Genomic DNA, 25,589 nt, shown 5'->3' with positions numbered 1-25,589 from the left:
TGAGATGAAGTGTACTGGCCTTCAGAAGAATGCACATGGGCCCCACCGATGGGTCCAGGCCAAGGCAGTGACCTGGACCTTCAAAGATGAGGGCAACTTTTTTTTAAAGAAAATTTGGTTTTGCTTCCTTACCAGTGAAAAGGTATCTCTGGGGCATGACATGTAGGTCCCTCCCCTAGAACAGCAGGTGGGTGCTGGAGTTTCCAGAAGTTTGAGAATGGCAGGAGCCCAAGATGTGCCTGTGGTGCAACTGGTGTCTGTCATTCCTATGCATATGAGGTGCCCTCCCACTGATCCTGCCTACTCGACAGAATTGTCAAGATCGCGGTCCCCAGATTTTCAGGCCCATAATCTCTCGTGGCATGGCGCAGGGGGAGTCAAGACCAGGGCCTAGAAATTCGGTAGAGGCCCAAACGGGGCGCCAAGCTCGCCTGGGTGCCGGAATTTGCGCTGCGCATGGAGCCGCTTGCGCCTGCCGGAAATTCATCTTGTGCACCCCAAGAGGGACACGGGGCGCTGCTCGAGGCGCTCCGCGTCCCTCTTAGGGCGCTAAAACTGAATATCGCAGTGCAACGTGCCGCAGCACCACACGCTGCAGGCCTTCCTCCCATTCTTAAGGGGGAGGGGCCTGCTGCAGCACGCTCTCCGATCGCGAGTGCCGGCAAAAGAGCCCGGCACCGAGGAGAAGTGCCGGGCTCTCGGAAAACAGCGGGCACTGCCACGGGGGGAGATCAGGAGGCCGGGGACGGAGGTGCTGGCAGGTAGCCGCCGAAAAAAATGGCTGCCCCGCACCTCCACCTTAATTTGCGCCACTCCCGCCACAGGTAGGCCCCGTGAACCGGGCGCGATTTGCGGCCAGAGTAGCAGAGGCGGACGCAAACAAATATGGCGATCGGGGCGGTAGCAGGGCGCTGCACACACCGATGATGTCATCGGTGGCGGCGCAGCGCTACAGGCTAACGCCGCCATTAGTGCCCCCGATAAATATCGCGGGAGGCGTGGCCAGTGGCGCTACAGCCACTGACTGCCCTCTTTAGGCGCTAACTGCTGGCGCTACACACCGAATTTCTAGGCCCAAGTGTTGTATTCGGGTGACGTGAGATTGGAGGACAGGGCATAAATGGAGCAGGGCACACAAACGTAATTCAGTCCCCTATATTAAAGTCATATATTCTGTCCTTATTTTCATATAATACTTTGGCCTAGAAATTCGGTTGGTAGTGCCGGCGTTGAGCGCCTAAAGAGACCTAGAATTGGGGCGATACCCTATGTTGGGGCGGTCGCTATGAAGATAGCGACAACTCGCATATTGACTATACATTTAACGCCTGCGCTAAGTGTTTGCGCGCGCCCGCGAGCGCAAGCAGATCATGACGTCATTTCAGTGTGCAACGCCTTTTAGGAGCGCCTGAGCGCATATTGGGTGGCGCCCGGAGCCTTAACGCCTAGCGCTATTAGTGACAGTTCGAGGGAGCGCTAGCAGGCCCTTCTCAGAGTAGGGGGGCGCTATTTAAAGGGGACAGCTCTAGTGCAGAAGCTTCAGCCACTTGGCCTGCTCATTGCGATCGTTGCTGGAGAGAGTTGGCGAGCTACTGTGGAGCAGAGTTTTGGGAATTTAGCATTACAGTACTTGGGACCTTCAAACCTGTCCGGAGCAGTTGGAGCACTACACCTAACAGCCTTTTGACCAACTGGCATCGGAATGGGAGCTGCTTTGGAGGGCGACGGCCTCATGGCCGAACACTGTGAAGGGGCAGAGAGACGGCGGGAGAGATGGCCGGGATTGGCCAGAAGGAGGAGGGGCAATGGAGGTCGGCCAATCCGACGGTATGCTGCGAGGGTCTTTAGGCAGCAGGTGTCAAGCCTTGACATGTCGTAGGAGCAGTGTTTGCGAAGGCTCCGATTCGGGAGGGACATTGTTACTGATCTGTGCCACCTGCTTGCTGAGGATCTACAGCCGCGTGAACGGTGCAGGACCTCTCTGTCCGTGATCGCTAAACTGACTGATGGCCTCAATTTTTATGCCAACGGATCCTTTCAGTCAGCCATTGGGGACATTGTGACTATCGCTCAGGTTGCAGTCCACTGTTGCATCCGGCAAGTTACAGATGCCCTTTATAGGCGAAGGCGTCAATTCATCACCTTCCCTCTGACCCTGCACAAGCAGGCGGAGCGCGCGCAGGGTATCGCTTCTATTGCGGACTTCCCCATGGTGCAGGGGGTGACTGACAGCACACACGTGGCTTTGAGGGCGCCATGCCAGCATCCTTAGGACTTCCGCAACTGCAAGGGGTTCCACTCCCTCAACGTGCAGCTGGTCTGTGACCACCGCCAAATCATCATGACAGTCAACGCGCATTTCCCAGGGTGCAGCCACGATGCCTTTATCCTGCGGTTGACCTCAGTTTGTTACCTTTTTGAGGGGCTGGCTCGAACACGAGGCTGGCTTACTGGGGACAAGGGCTATCCTCTCTGCCCATGGCTGATGACAACACTCCATGTGGCCGACACCCCAGCAGAAGAGCTGATCAACAGCGGCCATCAGGCGACCAGGCACAGTGAACAGCACACTATTGGTGTTCTCAAAAAGCGTTTCCGATGTCTGGAACATTCAGGGGGATCCCTGCAGTACTCGCCGAAGCAAGTGGGACACATCGCCATCGTCTGCTGCATGCTCCACAACTTGGCGATTCGACGTACCCAGCCAATTCCAGCTGTCCCTCAACGACCAGCAGAGCAGGCGGAGGAGGAGGAGGAGGAGGAGGAAGGGCAGGCAGAGGAGGAGGAGGAGGAGGAAGAGCAGGTGGAGGAGGAGGAGGAGGAGGGGGAGGAGGACGAAGAGCAGGTGGAGGAGGAGGAGGAGGAGGAAGAGCAGGCGGAGGAGGAGGAGGAGGAGGGGGAGGAGGACGAAGAGCAGGTGGAGGAGGAGGAGGAGGAGGAAGAGCAGGCGGAGGAGGAGGAGGAGGAGGAGGAGGAAGAGCAGGCGGAGGAGGAGGAGGAGGAAGAGCAGGCGGAGGAGGAGGAGGAGGAAGATGGAAGGGCTCCTGAAAGTGGAAGGGCCATACGTCAGAGGCTCATCAGGACTCGTTTCGAGACCCCTCTGGCGGAATGATGAGAGTCTTAACTCCTGCGCACTTTGGATGTTTGACGGCCTCTGAATGCCAGCATCACTGAAAGTAGTCACGTGCACCATGCCACATTGAAACTTCTGTTTATTGTCACAAAAGTCTTTCATTACAGCAAAACAGCGTCATGTCAACAGAAACCATAACTAACAAAATAACTGTGAACTCTTCGGCAAAGCCGCAAAACTCAACAAAACTTCTGCAAATATTACAACAGGTGAGGGTGTCCTTGAATTTGGACAAAGAAACATCTCAGCACCTCCCTCTACAACTGGCCCCTTGAGGGAGAACGACTTCTCTTTCGCGGCCGGCCCCTTCCCTCCCTGCTGCTCCTACGTAATTGGACCCCAGTGGCGGGCTCAAGGCTGGGGGACGCCTGCTGACTGTGTGGAAGTGCAGAAGCCCCTGAGGGACGGCCTGGCCGACCTCTGGGCTTGGAGGGTGCGGACGCAGGATGCTTGATGTGACCGTGGCTGGAAGCAGTGTGCCCTGCAGGTGGTGGCAGCTGCACTGCAGACGTCCCAGCGCTGGCATGTGCAATGGTCTCCTGCCGAGAGAGGACACCTGCACCATGGTCGGACGACACACTGGCTATCTGAGGGGACCGGCTCGGCTCATCCGCCACAATCGCATGCTCCACTGATTCCTGGCCTTGTATGGGACTGGAAGGGCCCGGGGTGATCCTAACTGATGCAGAGAGGGTGGCTGCAGTGAGAGATCACGTTGCCTCAATCTGGGTGTGGACGAGGCCAGCAAGTGACTGCGTGGCAACAGTGAGGACCTGTGTGCCAGGTGCCAGTGCTTCGGAGAAGCCCTGGACAGTTCTTTCCATTACTTAGGACAAGGCAGGTGCCGACCGCTCCACTGCCTCGGACAAGCCCTGGACAGACCTTTCCAGGGATTGTCCGAAGCCCTGAACAGTCCTTTCCATAGCGGCCTCAAAGCCCTGGACAGTCCTCTCCATTGTTGGCCCGAAGCCCTGGATAGTCCTCTCCATTGTTGGCCCGAAGCCCTGGATAGACCTGTCCATTTTTGCCCCGAAGCCCTGGATAGACCTGTCCATTTTTGCCCCGAAGCCCTGGATAGACCTGTCCATTGTTGCCCCGAAGCCCTGGAGAGTCCTGTCCATTGTTGCCCCGAAGTCCAACATACTCTTAGCCAATGTATCTATTGACTGAAGCATCTTCTCCACTGCAGCCATCAGCTCCGTGTGTCTGAGCCGGGCCTGTTTGCTCATTTCACCCAGGCGACGCGCCTCCTCTGCACTCTGAGCAGCAGTCATAACTACCTGCCTTGCCCTCCGGGGAGACGGTGGCCAAACTTGCCTATCCCCCTTGCGTTGCTGCATGCCTCTTGTTCTGGCAACTGGTTCATCCTCAGAGCCCACCCCCCCTCCCCCCCCAGGGGACTACTATCCCCAGTCTGTAGATGTGTCCGCTCCCCGGATTCTGCAACGGCTGGTCCGGATTCCTCCTGCTCCTCGCCTCCGCTGGCACTGGCACTGGCAGCTTCAGTGCGTTGAGCCCGAGTTGGTGCTGATTCATCTGAAAGCAGGGAGGTGGAAGAGTGGCTTTAGCAAAAGGACAGGTTTGCGGAAAGGCATGCCAGATTGCGGCAAGGCTCTGACATGGCTGCACACTGAGGAAGCATGCTGGCGGGGGGACCAAGTGGAAGGCAACAGGTGAAAAAGGTGAGAGTCTTACCCTCGCTGTTGGAAATGGGGTCGGCAGATGCAGTGGTCACAGGACCAGACAGACGTCCTCCAAGAATCTGGTGCACTCTCTCCTCCGGATCCGTGAGAGGGACCACTTGTGGAGGCCCGCCACCGGTTTGAAAGTGGTCCCTTCGCCTGGCCGCCAGCTTGGCCTGGAGAGGAAAGAAGGGGAAGTTGTGTTACATGAGGCCTTGAGAGATCATCGCATGCCCCCCATGGTGAAAGAGCCCTTACATGAGGCCTTGAGACATCATCGCATGCCCCCCATGGTGAAAGAGCCCTTACATGAGGCCTTGAGACATCATCGCATGCCCCCCATGGTGAAAGAGCCCTTACATGAGGCCTTGAGACATCATCGCATGCCCCCCATGGTGCAAGAGCCCTTACATGAGGCCTTGAGACAGCTGTCCATGTGTGTGCCCAGAAAGGGCCATGGGTGCTTGCTGACAGATGGCCATTGGGGCATCATGGCAACAGGGTGCCCGAAGTCAGCTGCAGATGGAGGGAATCAGAGGTTTGCTAAACCATCACTCACCCTAACGATCCGTGTGAGGTCGTTGAATTTCTTCCTGCACTGAACAGGGGTCCTGGTCGCCATGCTGCTGGAGTTGACCCTCACAGCAACCTCCCTCCAAGATCGTCGGTAAGCCTTCTGATTCGGCCTCTTGCCATTGTCCGGATACAGGACATCTCGACGGCGCTCAACTGCAGCCACCAACTGGTCCAGAGTCTCAGTGCTGAAGCGCTCTGCTCTCTGTCTAACCTTCTCCATGCTCAACAAGTTTCTAATGCCAGAGAAGGGCGAGCGCCGATTCTGAGGCCTACAGGGTGTTGGGTGTGGCAGCTCAGGCTGACTGACCCACCCCTTTAAGAGTCGGCCGGCACCTGGAAGTCTCATGGTTTCCCGTAATTGAGATCACCTGCGCTGCGCCCGCCCGCGTCGATATTGAGTAGCGCCTGAACTTTTGCGCCTTAGGAGCACCGTGCAACGGCTGAATTCGCGCCTCAATCCCCTTTGGGGGCGATGCAACCCAATATCTCGCCAGGCAGCGATAAGTTTCGTCTGGCTATAAACTTTGCGCACCGCCAGTTCTAGCGCCTCAAGCGGGGCTATACCCAATTTCTAGGCTTTTGAGTTTATTTTATTGTTCATAGTTAACTGACAAAACCTACAAAGAAGCATAGTTGGTTATAGTTTAGGAGTTTCTCTGCAGTGCAGGCTGAGGGGCAGGGAGTTGCAAAAGTGACATGTTAGAGGCCACGACTGGTAGGAGGGTGTAATTACAGTGTGACATTAAAAACAGAAAATGCTGGAAATACTCAGCAGGTCAGGCAGCATCTGTGGAGAGAGAAACAGAGTTAACGTTTCAGGTCGGTGACCTTTTGTCAGAACAGTGCAGTGTGACATGTTTACTTAGGCAGTTTCCATTACAACTGTGGACATAGGAATTTATAATGGGGAAAAGTTGACGTAGAAGTACACGCAGAAATTAGATTTTTAATATATTACTAGTTGATCTCGCATTGCATCGCACATGGTACCCTGAGTTTAACCTAATTCGTCCAGTGGGAACAGTGACTTGTATGGAGAGTAAAATTGAATGGGGTATGAAACAAGTGTCAGACCAGAACCCACGTCATTCCTGCCATAAAGATTAGGTTAAAATTGGGGCACTCTCTCACTTGTGTCTATCATGTAGTTACTGTTTCCCTCTCTCTCCTCTTTTGCTTCTGACTCTTTTTCTTCGCTTTTGCTTCTCTCCTCTTAACTCATCTTTTTGCTTCTGTCTCCATCTTTTCTTTTCTTCTTTCCTTTTGGGTGGGAGTTGGAGGGTGGCATGGCATGATGTGACAGGGAAAAAGAGCCACAAATGGCTGTAGGCTTCAGTTAGGTTAGGGCTTGCAGGGAAATTTAGCCCTCAGCGGCCCCATTCTCATCTCCTCCCCCAATCATGCATGGTTCCATCACCCTTTCCTGTCACGTCCTCTATACTTTTCCCTTCCCATTACCCCATCCCCTTCCTACCACACCCTCACTCCCATTACTACCCCACCTCTTCCCCTATCTGCTCAACTCCTTTATCCTCCCCTCTCCTTTGTTCAAATGTCACTCACCTCACCCTTAACCCTCCATCCACTCCTACTCATTCCCCCAAAGTTAGATGGGAAGAGGCCCGAAGCTCCCTTACTCTCTACCCTCCACTTCCTACGCTACCTTCCCATCTGTTTCCCTCAAAGACTTTGCTTTCTTTCAAAATACAACTTAAAAAAAAATCAAATTAGAATGATGAAAGAAACTGCCTGTCTGTCTTTCTCTCTATTTCCATCTTTCTCTCTTTCATATGTCATAGAAATTAGAATCTCTGTCTCAGAGGTGTAAGGCATTAGCATTGAACATAAAAACATAGGAACATAGGAACAGCAGTAGACCATTGAGCCCCTTGAGCCTGTTCCGCCATTCAATGAGATCATGGCTGATTTGCAACCTAACTCCCTTTACCCGCCTTTGGCCCATACCCCTTAATACCGTTAGTTAACAAAAAGCTATCAATCTACGATTTAAAATTAACAATTGATCTAGCATCAATTGCCATTTGTGGAAGAGAGTTCCAAACTTCTACCACCCTTTGTGTGTAGAAGTGTTTCCTAATTTCACCCCTGAAAGGTCTGGTTCTAATTTTAGACTATGCCCCCTAGTTCTAGACTCCCCAACCAGCAGAAGTAGTTTCTCTCTATCTACCATATCTGTTCCCCTTAATATCTCGAAAACTTCGATCAGATCACCCCTTAACCTTCTAAATTCTAGGAAATACAACCCTAATTTGTGTAATCTTTCCTTGTAACTTAACCCTTGGAGTCCGGGTATCATTCTGGTAAACCTACGCTGCACTCTCTCCAAGGCCAATATATCCTTCCTAAGGTGTGGTGCCCAGAGCTGCTCACAATACTCCAGGTGTGGTCTAACCAGGGTTTTGTATAGCTGCAGCATAACTTCTACCCCCTTGTACTCTAGTCCTCTAGATATAAAGGTCAGCATTCCATTAGCCTTTTTAATTATTTTCTGTATGTGTTCATGACATTTTAATGATCTATGTACCTGGACCTCCACTGTTTTTAGCTTTTCACCATTTAGAAAATACCCTCTTCTATCCTATTTAGGTCCAAAGTGATTTTGCATTTGTCTACAGTGAAATCCATTTGCCACAGTTTTGCCCATTCACTTAATCTGTCGATATCCCTTTGTAATTTTATACTTTCATCTACACTGCCTACAATGCCGCCTATCTTTGTGCCATCGGCAAATTTGGATATATGACTTTCTATGCCATCATCTCAGTCATTAATAAATACGGTGAATAGTTGAGACTCCAACAGAGATCCCTGCGGGACACCACTAGTTGCGTCCTGCCAATTAGAGTGCCTGCCCATTATCCCTACTCTCTGTCTCCTGCCACTCAGCCAAATTCCTAACCAGGTCATTAATTTTCCCTCAGTTCCATGGGCTTCTACCTTACTTAACAGTCGCTTATGAGGGAATTTATTAAATGCCTTCTGGAAATCCATATAAATAACATCCATTGCTCTTTTCTTTCCACAGAACACAGGTGTGGTAATTAGCCAGCATAAATTTTTTTGAAAATTTAAGTAACATTACATGAAGAAAGAATGATTCTTTCTCCCTTCCCCCTCTCTCACCCCTCTCTCTAACCCAGTCTCTCTCTTTCATTTTCTAAGGTTTATAGAATACAAAGCAAAAGCTACAACAGGTGTCATTAGATCATTCTCATTTTTTCTCACTCTCACATACACAAAGCCTCTGTTTAAAAGAATACTCAATATGAATTTTACCTCAGTAAAGCTTTTGAAATTTGTTCTTTAGCATTTCTTCAAATAATTTTGAAAAACATTTGAGCAGAAACTGTTAGAAGAAAAATTTAAACAAATATGCCTCCGTATAGCTGACTGGTACTGATGCACCCTGGTACATTGCACATGCTCAGACTGAGTAATCTAAATTTAGCTCACAGCATCACATTTCTGGGGACACATTTCAACTCCAAGTCCGCAGGCTTTTGGCAATGGCTGAGGCCTTCAGGTAGAAACTTTAATGCAGGAAAAATTAAATCATGTTATTATGAAATGTAATTTTTTATTTTTTTATTATTTTGGTTAATCCCTTATTTTGGACATGAGAAATTTTAGTTACTAAGGAAAAAATTGCACCTGAACAAAAAAATTCAGAAAGCATTTTGAGTGGCCAGATTATGCAATCAGTTACAAGTTTTCATAGATGTTTTCTATTATAAATGTGGACATTGGAATTTATAATGGAAAGATGACACAAAAATGTGACAACAGGATGTGCATGCAGATGTAAGGTTTGTAATATATTTATACATATAAGCCTAGAAATGGAAAACGTGCGCTATGCGACCCAATTTCTAGGCCATAGTTTGTAGGGTCAGAAGAAGGGCTTTGAAGAGTGAACCTTCAGCAGTTTGGGAGCACAATTGCTGTAACATCAGCAGAAACTTACCAGCCTGGCGGGTGACAGGTCACCTCTCTTCTCCCAGAAAGCTGTTGATCCTGGCCCCCTGACATAGGGGGGACTACATTAAGAGTTTTAAAGAAAAAATATTCCACCTGACCCTAACCCAAGTGAGCCTCTCTTCTACTGGTTTCGACAAGGTACACCTGGTCTCACCAGGCATACCTGTGCCAGTGCTGCACCAGGTCCAGACTGTGGGCCAGGCATCAGGAAACCCCGCATTAGGGAGTCATTACCCCCTTCATGTCAATGGTCTTGGCCCTGCCCCCACATCTTGGATACTCACACTTAAGGTTGGGAATTGGAGTATTCAAGTCACAACTGAGTTTACAGCTGCTCCACCGGAGTCCTACTGATATTTACAGCAGGATGGCCGAATAATTTTAGGGTCATTACATAGATACATAAAAAAAGGGCATGTAAGGATATTGTTGGGCTGAGGTGGTGCTACCATCTGGTATTTCAATACGGAGTGGTAGAACACAAGTTCATTCCCATGTTTAACTGCCCAACAAATTTCTGATCTTGATTACTGTAAGAACATAAGAAATAGGAGCAGGAGTAGGCCATTGGAGGAAGTGCTAAGTGAAGGTGAGGCACATTCTTATAGAAATGGAGGGAAAATCTGAGAGTGAGTGAGGCTGGGTTGCCCTCCTGGCAGCTGGCTCAAAAGCAGTCATAATAGACTCCAGGGAAGAGGTAACTGCTCGCTTTCTTAGCTGGGTACGGTTGCATAATGTGGAGAAAGGAAGAAAAAAATTTGTATCGAAACAGTACAAAGGACAGAGAGAAAAATGAAGATAACCGCAGTATAGAAAGTCTTTATCACGAAATGCACTTCCACTTTAAATCAGGTTACGTTCATCTGTTTTAGAGTATTCAGCGATCCACTTCAAATCGTCAAAGGGGACATGAGGGAAAGTCACCTACACCAAGCTTAAATCTAAGTGTGTTCCAAAGAGCAAATTCTGCCGGCCATGCAAGGGGTAAGAATTCTGGTTTAATTCCAAGCAAAGTGAGCTTAATTGTAATGTAACTGCGTTTTAGAAATGTTTGTTGTTGATTGTTAGATGACTGAGCTGCAGATAAACACAGAAATATTTGTAGTTACTGCATAGACCTGTAATCATGTCTGGTGATTTTTTTTATCTACTCCCTGTGTCATGTTTTTTATGGAATTTAGCCCAGTTTAAAATCCCTTGCTCAGGTTGTTTTTGTGAACACTGAGTTCTGCAAATTTCTGCTTCTCCCAAAAGATATATTGAATAAAATGTTGAAACACCTATTTAAGCTCATACATCTTGAACGACTGCTTTCCTTGGCTTGACATTTTTGTGATACCTACAGCTCAGGAACCATCATGTTCCGCATTAATGTCTTTATTTTTTTCCTTGCCTCTTCTGAATTTGCTGACTTGTGCTTTAAAAAAAATTGTTCTCGGGATGTGGGCAATGCTGACAAGATTGCCCACCTCTAGTTACCCTGAGAAGAGGATGAGCATTAAGAGTCAACCAGACTAGAATCACATGTAGGCCAGACTGCGGCAACAGGTTCCCTTCCCTGAAGGACATTAGTGGACCAGTTGGATTTTAATGATAGCCTTCGTGGTCATTTATAATGGTACTGGTCCAAAAATGAGTCGGTGTATTAAATTTAATCTCTTGTCTTGCTTTGGTGGAATTTGAGTTGCTGGTCTTGGAATTTAAATGGGGCTCAAAATGAAGATACAGGTCATGTTCACTGCCCTATTGAGGGTGTTTGGACAGAGGAGCCCTTATCTTGCCTATTTTCACCAATCCTCTCATATTTCATCCACTCCACTATTGACAGGCTGCTGCTAGGCTTGAACGCTAGCTACTTTGTCACTGGATTTCTGAGCGGCCTACACCTTCTTCATGCTCTCCCCATTCCCTTACTCCTCCCTTGTACCTGCAGCTGTCTAGAATTTCCCCGGTGATGATGGTGGGGCCTTTACACTGTCCAAAGAATGTCTTTGGCAGATGCATGGGGTCTTGGTTGGTTACCTGATCGTTTGGGTGACCGAGCAATATCACTGTCTGTGGGGTGACCTTAGCAAGGTGAAATTGTCTTTGGTTGGCCTGCGGTGGGATTTCCTATGGGCTTCACAATAGATGTCTAGGCACACTTCATCCTCTGTCTGACTGGCTGGCACTGCCATGTTGAGGGGGCACAAGGAGCTGGATCCTCATGGGGAATTTGGAAAGGGATACCCTTGTTCTACATCAAGTCCTTGGCTGACTCTGGCATGGTGAAGGGGGTTCGAGTATAGTCATCAATATTTTGAGTTATTCTGTATACAATATCTTTATTCCAAAGGATGAGTTTAACCTCTTCAAAAACCTGTTTCAAAGCCCAGGGAAAGGCTTAAAAATATCAATGTTCAGCCACCTGAAGCTTTTGTTCTCCCTTAGCTCTGCCTTTGGCCATTATGGTCTCTTTGGTCTGAAATTTGTGTACCCAGATCGCAAAGTCTATTGGGTGATTCAGGTCCAAGTACATGGGGACAGGGGTTCTATGATCCTGTACAGTGTTATGTTCGCCTTAATGGTCTAGTTCTAGGTCATGACCCATGGGAATTTCAAAGATGCAGATATTGTTGCATAGCCCCCCTGTTGTTAAGGTTGTCTATTTTTAATGGGCATTTCCCGACCTCGATCATACAGATTATCTGAGCAGTCAAGTTTGTTATGTCTGCTTCACTTTTGTGGACACGATCTCAAGCTCATTAATGTGGTGTTCTGCCTAGCTGTTTGCATCATGAAATTCATGGATTCTATTTGCATGCTTTTAACCATGTTGAGAGGTTCTCATTTCTCTTTCATAATTCTGCGAGTAGAGTGTTGTAGTCATTTGGGGCTATTTTCAGCTGGGGGTCTGTGCATGTTGTTTGCTGTGTGGGTTGAAACACTTTCATACTTCAGCTACCTATGGAGTGTTTGCATTTGGGAGGATTGAAGGTTCTGGATGTCGTCACCTCAGTCAAGTCTGTTTGTAATTATCCATGCAGTGAGGTCATGCATCCTGCTTCCTTCTGGAGGCTGTTAATGCACTGTCAGGCATGATGAGCCCATGCCCTTGGTCATCCCATGGAGCAGGGAGTTCCGAGAGAGCCCTAGCTGGTGGTCTTCAGAAGAAGGCTGCAGTCACAGGTTCTTGAAATTTGAGAGATTGACCTAGGAGGAAAAGATGCTGCTGAGGATGGACTCTGCAGCTCCTCTAACTTGTACATTGGTTTCCAACTTGGGGAGATAGTCAGGCTTCAGGTCCACCACGTGTAACCCTGCAGCAACCAGTGATCCTCTCTGCAAGTTCCCTGTGCCTTCCCTGACTAGCAGATCAGCTGTTTCCTTCAGTGCTGAATCTGCCAGCTGGACTTTGACATTTGAGTGCTGCTTGTTTGCAGTAGTTACTGCCAGGTCTGGGCTGGTATCAGGAGACAGCTCTAAGTTGGAGGTTAGTGCCTTTTATTTCCCAGCTGTTTGCTTCAACGCTGAATCTACTGATGGGACTTTGGCAGTTCAGCACTTCTTGCTTGCAGCATGCTGCGGGGCCTGACTTTAATGTTGAGGTCCTCCTTTCCCCAGACTGACAGATCAGCTGTTTGCTTCAATGCTGAGTCAGCTGGCAGGATCTCAAAGGTCGAGCGCTTCGTGTTTAAAGCATTCAGTAGGGGTCGTGGGCTAGGAATGGGAGAGGGTGTTCCTCTCCGGTTTTGGCAGGGAACTGTGTGGAGTAGCTGGGTGCCTGTACATCGGCCACTGGCACAATCCATGTACTTACTGGCAGCAATGATGACTCACCAGAGATTCAAGAACTCTTCCCTCTTTCTAGTAGAGCAGGAGAAGGGGGTGAGACAGGTGCTCCATGAGGTAGCAAGGTTGTTGGGTGGAGAGCCATGGCCTGCTTCTGGTAGGGTAGCTGCAGGACAAGGGGGGCAGATCTCTGAGTTTATTTTTTTTTTATTTTGGAGATGAGGGAGTCTATTTTGCACCTGCTTGGTCAGCATGATGAGATTAAACTGTGCCTAGCTTCACATTCACCCTCCTGGATCTATGGGTGAGATTTAGTTCAAAAATTGGCGTCAGGCTCTGAAGCTGCTGGCTGGACCATCACCATCAGGCGGCACCCTAACTCTTCACTCAACACATCCCCCAGATGGCCCAGCTGAGGTCAGGGAATGGAAGGGAGAAGTCAGCTCCTCCCACTCGATGGTGCAGCATGCTACCGCTTGGTGCGAAGCACCAGTGGGTTGGTAATTGCAGATTATTGTACATATCTACATTTGTCAAATTCACTTAGATACTCAGCTGTCCAAACATTAAATTCTTGATGTGTGCACAGAAATTGCATTGAAAGATATTAATAACCTCCTCTAATTTTTTAGGTGTTCAGTCTTCCAATTCAGGTAGTTCCCAGGATAATTCCTGCATGCAGTTGCAAACAACAGAGCACGTGTTAATGTCCAGGTCCCAGAGTAACGCTGCTAAACTACAGGTAACTGAAAATATCAAATCACTAAAGCTGCACTGCCCGTGAATAGCGTTATACAGTCTGAAACATAAGAATTGAAATAAATTTGTTACTAAGAACAGTGTTTGTAATGTATATGCTGTCTAAGTTGCTGTTGTGAACAATGAGGTATTGTTTATTGTGGGTGGGTTGGGGGAAATTGCCAATTTTTTAAAGGGTGTACTTTGCTCTTTTTAGTAATAAGTTTTTTCTAGATCTGAATGACTGCCAAGCGAAATGATGGCTGGCAGGTATTTCTGTGCATTCAAATTTGTAAAACATAAATTTGATAGTAGGAAAGGCAGAAAACTGACCAGTCATAATGCAGTTGCATTAATGCTGATTTCTCATGTCAAACTCACCTAAGTTGCCTGGCAATCAGTGTAGATGCTGACAGTTGTAGTCGGCCAACTGTGGAGTACAAAGGAGAGAGTAAAATGTTGTCCTTGAGAGTGGCTGTTGAATTTATCAAGCCCAGTTTAAAGACTGGCACACGGAGGTGGGAATAGATGGGTTTATGGAGGGGCTGCACTCAGTGTCAGATTAATGAAATGCCATGTTTGACCAATGACCCTCCTGTCTTCATATGCAAATAAGGGTTATACATGAAGGTGCATATCACTGAGATATTGAACATATTAGAAAAAAAGAGATTGGATTGGCATCAGTAAGATTAATCCACATTTAATGTTTAAACAGATACACCAACTCTTATAAATACAAGGGGGGAGAAAGTCGGTGGGACCCCCTTTGGGGCGCTAACTTCGCCGGGACGCTACTTTTAGCACCCCAAAAAAGCTAGCGCCCCTGCGCCATAAATTCGGTGGTAGCGACTCACCTCCTGCTTGCTACCACTGAATTTATGTGCAACTGCGCCACACACGTCGGCACGTAGCACCGCATCATTGCAGGCCTCCCTCCCCTGATTAAAGGGGAGGGGCCTAGCGCTGCGCGCACTGGGGCCCTGCCGGACCAGCGGGGAGCCGGGAAAACAGCTCAGCAGTCAAGAGGATTGCTGGGCTGAGCGATCGCGGCCGGCACCCCGAAGATAAAAGGGGAAGGGGGAAGGTGCTGGCAGTCGGCCAAAACCGACACCTGCCCTTTAACTTGCACCGCTGCAGCTGCAAAAATGTCACCCTGAGCCTGTCGGACATATCATCCGGCGATAGGCCAGGGGACGCAACCGAAGCTTGCAGCCGGGGCAGGTCCAAAATGGCATCCGCGGTACACGTGCACATTTCTGGTGCGGGCTGCGCTGGACGCCATCTTGGGCAGCTCGTTCATGCGGGCACAGCAGGGCGTGCGACGTTAGTATGCAGAGTAGGCAGATCGTGATGTCAATCAGCATGCAACACTGAATTGATGCCAGCGTCGCCCTCTCTTAATCAGCTAAACACACATTCAGCAGCAGGAAAGATCCCCCACCAGTGCTATTTAAAGGAATCATCACCTACTTACAGGTTAGTTGCTGATTGATTTCTACTGGGTCTTGCTGAGTTTGTAGAAGTGTTTGGTGGTTTCTAGAGTTATTTCAAGTTGTCAAAGTCTACAGGGAGTGGTGTGGTAGGAGCTGAAAGACTTTGTGCTGACTTCAAGGCTTCTGCACAGGCCACTTGCTTCACTAAGGACTGAAATCTGCCACAACTGCAATCTCAGAGCAGGGCAAGGACTGCTTTGCCAGTGGCTGTGAAGGTCACATTGACCATGAACTTTTATGCATCTGGCTCCTTCCAGGCTGGAGCAGGAGATATTTACAACATCTCCCAGTTTGCCATGCACTGTTGCATAAGGGAGGTAACTGAGGCTCTCTATTCAAAGAGAGCTGAATACGTTTCCTTCTCTCCGGTCAGAGAGCAGCAGGTGGAGTAAGCACGCGGCTTTGAGAGGATTGCAGGCTTCCCTGTGGTGCAGGGTGTCATTTACTGCATGCTTTGCGGGTGCTGTAACCGAAGGGGATTCCACTCCCTCAACGTCCAGCTGGTGTGCGACCATATGCTGTGTATCATGCAAGTCAATGCCCGGTATCCTGGCAGCAGTCACGATACCTTCATTTTGCGGCAGTCCGCTGTCCCATCGGCATTTTAGCCACCACGACAAACCAGAGAGTGGCTACTGGGCGACACGGGCCATCCATTAACAATATGGCTCATGACTCCAGTGTGCAACCCATGCACACATGGGCAGCATGCATACAAAGAAAACCATGCTGCCACATGAAATGAGCACGCCATTGCGGTGCTGAAGCAACACTTCTGCTGCCTGGACAGCAGTCTGGAGGAGCCCTGCAGTAATTGGCAGAGCGGGTGTCGAGATTCTTCGTGGTCTGCTGCATGCTGCACAGCCATGCCATTATGAGGGCACAGCCCTTGCCACCAGCCATCGGCAACCAGCTAAGGAGGAAGCGGAAGAGGAGGAGGCAATACAGAAAGAAGGCCTTTGATAAAGTCCCACATAAGAGGTTAGTGTGTAAAATTAAAGCACATGGGATTGGGGGTAATATACTGGCATGGATTGAAAATTGGTTAACAGACAGGAAACAGAGAGTAGGAATAAATGGGTCTTTTTTGGGGTGGCAGGCTGTAACTAGTGGGGTACCGCAGGGATCAGTGCTTGGGCCCCAGCTATTCACAATATATATCAATGATTTGGATGAGGGAACCAAATGTAATATATCCAAGTTTGCTGACGACACAAAACTAGGTGGGATTGTGAGTTGTGAGGAGGATGCAAAGAGGCTTCAAGGCGATTTAGACTAGTTGAGTGAGTGGGCAAATACATGGCAGATGCAGTATAACGTGGATAAATGTGAAATTATCCACTTTGGTAGGAAAAACAGAAAGGTAGAGCATTATTTAAATGGTGATAGATTGGGAAATGCAGATGTACAGAGGGACCTGGGTGTCCTTGTACACCAGTCACTGATAGCAAACATGCAGGTGCAGCAAGCAGTTAGGAAGGCAAATGGTATGTTGGCCTTCATTGCAAGAGGATTTGAGTACAGGAGCAAGGATGTCTTACTACAGTTATACAGGGCCTTGGTGAGACCACACCTGGAGTACTGTGTACAGTTTTGGTCTCCTTACCTAAGAAAGGATATACTTGCCATAGAGGGAGTGCAGCGAAGGTTCACCAGACTGATTCCTGGGATGGCAGGACTGTCTTATGAGGAGAGATTGGGTCGACTAGGCCTGTATTCACTAGAGTTTAGAAGAATGAGAGGGGATCTCATTGAAACGTATAAAATTCTGACAGGGCTAGACAAACTGGATGCAGGGAGGATGTTTCCCCTGGCTAGGGGGGTCTAGAACGAGTGGTCACAGTCTCAGGATACGGGGTAGGACATTTAGGACTGAGATGAGGAGAAATTTCTTCACTCAGAGGGTGGTGAACCTGTGGAATTCTGTACCACAGAAGGCTGTGCAGGTCAAGTCACTGAATATACTTAAGAAGGAGATAGATATCTAGACACAAAAGGCATCAAGGGGTATGGGGAGAGAGCGGGAATATAGTATTGAGATTGAGGATCAGCCATGATCGTATTGAATGGCGGAGCAGGCTCGAAGGGCCTACTCCTGATCCTATTTTTCTATGTTTCTGGCCAGGCTGTCCGTGACCAACTCAATCGGCTGTGATAACAGTAAACGTAACCCCAATTCCCCATTTACCAACAGTCCCACACCATACCTTCGCTCTGTCACTGACCATCACAGCATCCTCTTGGCCACAATACAAAAATAAAAGCCAAATTTATAAACTAAATCATGCCATATTGCATACAAACTTAAAGTAATCACCCCTGTGCATTCCCTTAGTGCCTGTCTTTCATGTGCCTTTGCCTGTCCTAGTGCTCCTACGCAGTGCTAGCCCAGTGGCTGCAGCATGGCTGGTGGAAGGCTGCTGACTTTCAGTGGGGGAGACTGCAGACGGCCTTGGAGGACAACCTCGAGCAGCTCTGGGCCTAGAAGTTCAGACTGCACCATCTCGGCCTGGGCAGCAGCAGTCTGGGCTGGCTGGCTGACAGACAACAGCAAGGGCACTGATGGAGTGGCAAGGGTGGGAGGACAAATGCTGTCATCCTGAGAATGGACAGCAGGTTTGTGCTCCACGCAGCCACTGCCACTTCCCCGGGGCAGCGACTCAGCAATCCTAGTAATCTGTTGGAGGACGGATTGCTTGACTGCTGTGACACCCTGCAAGCAATGTTCCCACTAAGCTGCGCAGCCACGTGACTGTACAGCTGTCTGGAGATCCCGCACAGGCAGCTTACATTGCCTGCAAGCCCCTTTGAACTCTGGTAACCATAGCCACGATGGCATCAGTCTGAACCTGCATGGCAGCAAGCTGTGCTTGCATCACAGAAGTCTGAGCTTCCACTGCAGCTCCCAGACTTTGGGTGGCTTCTGCTTGTGCTGCAATGGAAGCTAAGAGATCAACCATCAGACACTGCATCATGGTTGGGTCCGTAAGTACGCTAATGGAGTTGGCCATCACTTCCATACTGGAAAGGATGGGCTCCAAACTCTGCACAAAGCTCTGTGCCAAGTTGGTGTCGGACTCCACCATTATCCTTGACATTGTACGCAGGCTTTCTGGCAAGCTTCCCAATGCATCAAACATTTAATTGTGCATACCAGTCAGCCTTCTTCTGTAGCCTGCCCCATCGAAGTGCTCATCTGAGCCCTCTGCAGCAGAACTCGTGAGCGACCATGCCTTCTGGGGAGCTGGCACCTGTGCTACCATTGCCCTCTGCCCTGGCTGCAGGCCACTCATGCCCAGTGACTCACCACATGCAGATCCCGCGTCTAAGCTATCCTCTAACAGAGTGACTGCTGCCAACGAACCGGAAGCTGCGCAGAAGCGTTCTGCGCATAAATCTGTGGTGGTTTAAGTATTAATGTATAATAATTTCACGGGGAGAGGGTTGCGGAGATTTATTTTTTGGAGTGTGAGCTCCGTGTGAAGGGAAAGGAAGAAATGAATAAAAATGGATGTTTGCTGAGTTTTGCTGGCACAGATTTCCTTTTCCTGACGTGGCTCTGTTCAGCAGTAGCAATGCTGCCGCCCCACTAGGTGCAAAAGCAGGGCCTGTAGATTCTTGTTCGGGGCTTGAGGCCGACAGCGAGTGTTTATAAAGCCTCCCCGCCGGATCGCTGCACCCTGCCGCCTCCTCCCCGTTCTGGAATATTCTCTCTGCCTTCCGTCTCCATCACCCAACTGGCGGTACTGCACACCCGTGGGACTTACCCCCACCACCGCCTCGTCAAGCCTTCTCTGCGCATCAGGCCCCTGCAGTATTTGTAGGGCCCATTTTATCACGCAGAGTGTTCTGGGTAAAAACCACTGCCATTTTCAAACTATGCATGTGCAACAACTTCAACTTCATTGGCCGCAATCGCTGCCATCCTCTAAAGTACACAGAGTGTCAGGATCTGAGCTGGTGACCGCGAGTGTGAAATCGAGATACGGTACTGTGATATCTTCAGCATCACTGCCTCCTTCCTCTTCCAGTTCTTGTTCCTCCACCACTGCCTGAGCAGGTTGTAGTTCTTGGTTATTTGAAAGGCGAAAGGCACAAAGCTAAGGTTGCAGTGATGGGAGGGAGCAAAGTAAGAGGTTCATCTTACACCAGCTGTAGCTTGTAAATCAGAAGAGATTGTGGGATTAGGGGGAAGCGGGATGTGAGAAGGGGGATTAGGTAACATAGAAACATAGACAATAGGAGCAGGAGTAGGCCATTCGGCCCCTCGAGTCCGTTCCGCCATTTATTGAGATCATGGCTGATCATCCAAATTCAGTGCCCTGTCCCTGCTTTCTCCCCATATCCCTTGATCCCTTTAGCCTCAAGAAATATATCCAACTCCTTCTTGAATATATTTAATGAATTGGCTTCAACTGCCCTGTGTGGCAGAGAATTCCACAGGTTCACCACTCTCTGGGTGAAGAAATTCCTCCTCATCTCAGTCCTAAATGGCTTACCCCTTATCCTTAGACTGTGACCCCTGGTTCTGGACTCCCCCGCCATCGGGAACATCCTTCCTGCATCTAGTCTGTCTAGTCCTGTTAGAATTTTATAAGTTTCAATGAGATCCCCTCTTATTCTTCTAAACTCTAGCGAATATAAGCCTAATTGACCCAATCTCTCCTCATATGTATGAGCATACCATCATTTTCGATTGTTTCAGCCCCACCGCTGGTCACGGGCTCTGCGATGGCTACTCCAATAATCTCCAGCACCGTCTCCTCCATGGGGCTTAGGTCATGCAGGGGCGCCTGTCCCCCTGCACGAAGTCACTTGTGAGTATGGTGCAACGTGTTTGGGTGATATGCCTGTCATGGTTGAATAGCTGGCAGTGTATGCTAGCTGTGAGATGTGGATGTGAGGCTTGCAGCAGTGTTAACTGTGAGGATGAGGTAAAGCTATGAATGTGAGGTATGAGTTCTGATTGATATAGATTGTTGGTAGGTGAGTGATGGGGGTGTTGTGCATTGGCAGTTGAGATCATTGAACTTTTTGCGGCACTGCATCCAATTCCTCAGGGCTTGACTTGTGGCATTGACCTGCTCCCAGTGCCACCTTCCAGTTTGTCTGGAGAGCCTTCAGGCTCTCTGTAGATAGAGGATCACTCTCCTCCTGTCCACTTCCTCAACCAAGTCATCCAGTGCAGCATCTGAGAACCTTGGAGCATGCCCTCTGCCCTGTTGCACCATAAGTCAGTGTTATTCTTGCTCACACTCTCTTCCCTAGTCACCTCTAGCACCTGCTCCCCTTTAAGAGATGCAGGCTGGTTTTAAACAGTGCAGGCTAGCTTTAAGTGGTGCTGGCCTCGCATGAACTTGGGTCCCCTACTGAGGCGTTGAGCCACTGAACAGTGCATTTAATGCTTCCTCACCACTGAAATCTATGGGCCGTAATTTGCGGCCCCATACGGGTACGTACGAGGTGCACGTGCGCCCGTAGGAGCCGCACAAGTTCCGGGTTTAAGCCTGCAAAGCATATGCGCTAAAACCCGGAACTTGCGATCTGTCAAGAATCTTCTTGACAGATCACACACATCCCCAGGAGAAGGGCCTCCGCGGGCAGAGAGTTGCACTATTTGCCCAACTTCTGCCCAGTGAATACCCATGAAATCCTTATGCCTGGTAAAAGCAGGTGTAAGGCCTGCTTTTACCAGCATAAGAGTTTTAGAAAACATGAAGATAAAACATTTTCATTCACTTAAACATTAAAACACATGTACAATAAGGTAAGTTTATTTTTAGACCATTTAAAATATGTAAAAAAAAAATTTAATTATTTTTTGTTTTAAATGTTTAATTATATTGTATTTTAAATATGTAATTTTTATTTATTTGTTATGTTAAAGCTATTTTTAATGTCATCCCCCTTCATGCTTATGGAGGTTCCGTACAAACGGAATCTCCATAAGTATGAATGGGAATCCCCCTTCTTTGATTGGTTGGGCAGGCCCACGTGATTCCAGAGACACTTGCGAACTGCATGCACCCCTGGGATACGTGGGCCTCTACGAGGCCTACGCGTAGAGACCCAGGAGCGCAAGTGTCCAAACCTCTGGGACCATCAGGTAATTTTGTAGATATTTTGCCGGTCGGAGTCATCCTTTCATGGGAAGCCTCCGACTGCAAATTCAGCCCCATTTAAATTAGCAGCCAGCACAAAGTTTGCGTGCTGCAGGCGAATCGTGCATCGCGAAAACGGCGTAAAAATGGTGGCGGAATGTAATGCCAAATAGTCTTACCGGACACACTGGGGGAGAAATTGACCCGTGTGGCGCCTGATTTCTGGGCACTGAATAAGTACTCGAGGTGATGAATTTCAGGTGGCAGTATCCCATGCTAGGTCTTCCCCAGAAGTGCCCCAGCTGTTAAATTAGATGGGGGCATCTTTCGAGTGTCCAGGGCGCCCGCCTGCAGCAGGCATGAGGCCCCTTAAATATGCTAATCAGGGTCCTAATGTCTGTTTTAGAACCCAGCTCCCAAATCCAGTAGAAACTGGGTGGAGCATGTCAATTTTTCCATGCCTACTCTGGCCTAACCTAAATGGCCGCCAATGAAAAGATAAATAATTTTTTATTTATTTACCTTAATGTGGAGCCAGGAGGAGAAGGAGTGCTTCTTCAGATGCCAAGTTGGCCAATTTTGCAAAGACCCTGACTAGGAGCTGCATCTGGATGCCCAATTGACATTCACTGCTTGCTAGTTTTATGGAAGAGTCCCGGGGACCAATTTGGCACAAGCCTGAGGCCAACATCATTGGGCGCACATTCCAGACCCGCCACCCACTTTGCACCAATTTTTGGACCGCTGACTTTACAGCGCTGTGGACAGCCCTGAGACCTGGGAGCCCTAGGAACAAGCCCTGGGATCTTGAGAAGGGTGGCAGCAGGTTTGGTTGGCAGCTCAAGGAGCTGCAGGATGGTCAGAGGTCTGGTTTATAGCTCCCTGCCTAGCTGGAACACAAGATTGTCTGCAGAAATTTGGAGTGAAGTCAATCACAGAGTAAGAGTTCTCTCTTCCAAAGATTAGAGCTGAATAGTTTCAAAGATTTGCTAGTCTGTAAAGTGAATTTAGCCCATTAACAGAAAGGTGTGCTTTATTATTTTCTATTAAAAAGATCATTATCACAGGTAGGGTATCCTTTGCTATCATAGATCAGTAAGTTTAGCAGAAATGCTTAAAACTACTTTCTGCAGGTAAAAGTACACTTCCTTTTAAATGGCTGCTGCACCCCTTTAAGTAGCTGCAGCAATGCTATGAATCATGGTCCCCATTCTGCAAGCTCCTTAGGTGGATGGAACATTGGAAGCTTGCATGGAACATGATAATGACCTGAAACTGGAAGTTGCGCAGGAATGACTGCCAAGCACAGGTGGATGCATAACCGACTGCATATTGTTCCCACCACCAAAGTGCCCCATTGGAAAGTAAACCCTTCCATTTTTCTAAACCCCTCAGTATAAATTGAATAGAAGGCAAAACTTTCCAATTCAGCATTAAAGTCATTCTGTGCCTGATTGATATCCCACCTATCTACTTGTGTTTTAAAATTATGGTGATAACCAAGAGTTTTTTTAGATTCATTTGTGGTATTGTTTGTTTGAAGTTCATAGCTCATTGTAGCTTCAGTTGTTCATGCATCAATTGTTTCTGCAACAACTTCTTGCCATCATATTAAAAGGAAACAATATTACCAATAAAATGGACAACTAATGATTAAACTAAAAGTAATGCGCTTTTATAATTGCTTCATTGAGCAAGTATGTATTTTTAGAGGGAGTTATCTTTGATTAATTACTTTGCACATTGTTAACACAGATACAGGAACCAAAGACTTTAAACAGGGGCGCGGCTGAGACAGTCTCCAGATCACAAGAGAGACCTCCTTCAGGCCGCAGGAGCCGCAGTGCAACCCCAAGTGGGAGGAAGACCCCACTGGATGGTAAACAAATAGCTTTTGACCTTGAACAGAAGGTTTGTATTTTTTATTGCCACTGATGTTGGTGTCCTTAATAGAACGAATCATTTAATTCTGAATCAGTCTGCAGTATTACACTAAACATTAGTCAAGTACAAACAATGTGTGCAGGAGGTGTCATTTCTGAGTGTAAGTTCAACATGTGTGCATCAAATTGGGCCAGGATAAAACTTCCTGCAGGAGATTTTCTTTCTGCAGTTTCTTTCAATTCAGCAACTTTTGTAGCTGGAAAATACATGTCCCTTCAGGCTCCTGAAGCACATTCTGCTTCCTACTGTTTGTACATAAAGTAACAACAGTATATTGGAGGGAGCTTGTCTGATATGCAAGTGTAATGAATGAATAAAATGGTGTCAGCATAATTATATTCAAAATGCTTCACCAAATTATCTAAAAAAAATTGCCACCATTAACTTTACCTAGTTTGCATTTAAGCATCTGTGTTCTAATCAGTTTGTAGTACAACACGTTCTCCCTGGTAAACTTGAACTTTTAAAATATGGCATCACTGTATCGTAAAAGCTAAGTCCTCAATAAACTGCAGAGGATTTATTTACATGAAAATGGTGTACAGTGGGAGGAGTGACAAGGGATAGCCATTCAGTAATGCCTCTCTGGTAATGGCTTTCCAGCGATTTGATTTCACAACCAGGTTCCTCATTCAGTGCTGTAACCTATCAACAACTTTCTCTTTGGAATGCTTAGTCATTGTTTGCTCTTTGTGCAGAGCTCCTACCGCCGTGGTCTTTTTTAGCTAGCTGTAAGAAACTGTTTTTGATTTTTCAGGTTACACGGCCAAGCTCTGTTTTATCAAGAAGAGAGTCTACTTATTTTAAGAATAAAGCTACATGTGACGATGTCAGCGAGGAAATCCAATACCCAGATGGCAAGGTAATTGGGCAATAAAAAAGATTTTAAATGCAGTGTTCACAAGATATAAACATTTCATTTTTAGTAAAAAGAAAGAAACATTTCATTCTTTAAGTGTCAGCCGTGGCTCTGTTGGTAGCACCCTCGCCTCTGAGTCAGAAGGTTGTGGATTCACAGTCCCACTCCAGAGACTTGAGCACAAAAATTAGTTGTCCATTTTATTGGTAATATTCCTGAGGGAGTGCTGCACTGTCGGAGGTGCCGTCTTTTGGATGAGACGTTAAACCGAGGCCCCGTCTGCCCTCTCAGGTGGACGTAAAAGATTCTATGGCACTATTCAGAAGAAGAGCAGGGGAGTTATACCTAGTATCTTGGCCAATATTTATCCCTCAATCAACATCACTAAAAAAAACAGATTATCTGGTCATTATCACATTGCTGTTGGTGGGAGCTTGCTGTGCGCAAATTGGCTGCTGCGTTTCCCACATTACAACAGTGACTATACTTCAAAAAGTACTTCATTGGCTGCAAAGCACTTTGGGATGTCCGGTGGTTGTGAAAAGCGCTATATAAATGCAAGTCTTTCTTTAGTATCTTACATCTTATAGAAGCGATTAATTCTTAGCACAAAGAACTCAAACTCTTACCTATTTTAGAATACGTGCTTTAATTTAGGAATAATTTGCTGTGAGAATAGCCAGTCAGTGTAGTGATAGAGCATTGCCCTGCCACTTAAGAGGGGAAATGCATGCGCTTGACTAGTACTGACTTTTACACTTACCTGTTCTCTCTGGTACAGTCATCACTTCTTTGGCTGGATTTGTAGAAAGAGCACTGCATAGCTTTGGAGAGAGAAAAGTGGCAGTAGGAATAGGCCATTCAGCCCCTTGAGCCTGTTCTGCCATTCAATGAGATCATGACTGATCTGTATCCTGATTCCATTTACCCGCCTTGGCTCCATAACCCTTAACACGCTTGAACATAAGAACATAAGAAATAGGAGCAGGAGTAGGCCAATTGGCCCCTCGAGCCTGCTCCGCCATTCAATAAGATCATGGCTGATCTGATCCTAACCGCCAATCCACTATGACAGGACTATCTCCTGAATCGAACAGCATTAGACACACGAAAACAGGAGCAGGATCAGGCTACACGGCCCCTGGGCCCGCTCCGCTACCCACAGGGCCATGACCTATCCGAACCTAGACTCATGTCCAAGTTCCTGCCCGCTCCCCGTAACCCTTAATTCCCTTTTCTACTAGGAAACTGTCTATTTCTGTTTTAAATTTATGTAATGATGTAGCTTCG

General features: G+C 47.9%; 1 protein-coding gene across 1 annotated transcript in view; it reads left to right on the top strand.

The window, feature by feature from the left end:
• LOC147121625 (uncharacterized) overlaps positions 1-25,589 on the top strand; it is a 273,615-nt gene that overhangs the window by 187,097 nt on the left and 60,929 nt on the right. The window contains 4 exon segments of the mRNA XM_085982020.1: positions 10,263-10,374; positions 13,794-13,903; positions 23,252-23,407; positions 24,198-24,302. Coding sequence (XP_085838146.1) covers positions 10,263-10,374; positions 13,794-13,903; positions 23,252-23,407; positions 24,198-24,302 — 483 coding nt within the window.

This window comes from Somniosus microcephalus, chromosome 3 (assembly GCF_052327205.1).
Source record: "Somniosus microcephalus isolate GS21.2 chromosome 3, FLI_Smic_1.0, whole genome shotgun sequence".
Classification (NCBI taxonomy): Eukaryota; Metazoa; Chordata; class Chondrichthyes; order Squaliformes; family Somniosidae; genus Somniosus; species Somniosus microcephalus.
This window is presented reverse-complemented; position numbering and strand designations above follow the sequence as displayed.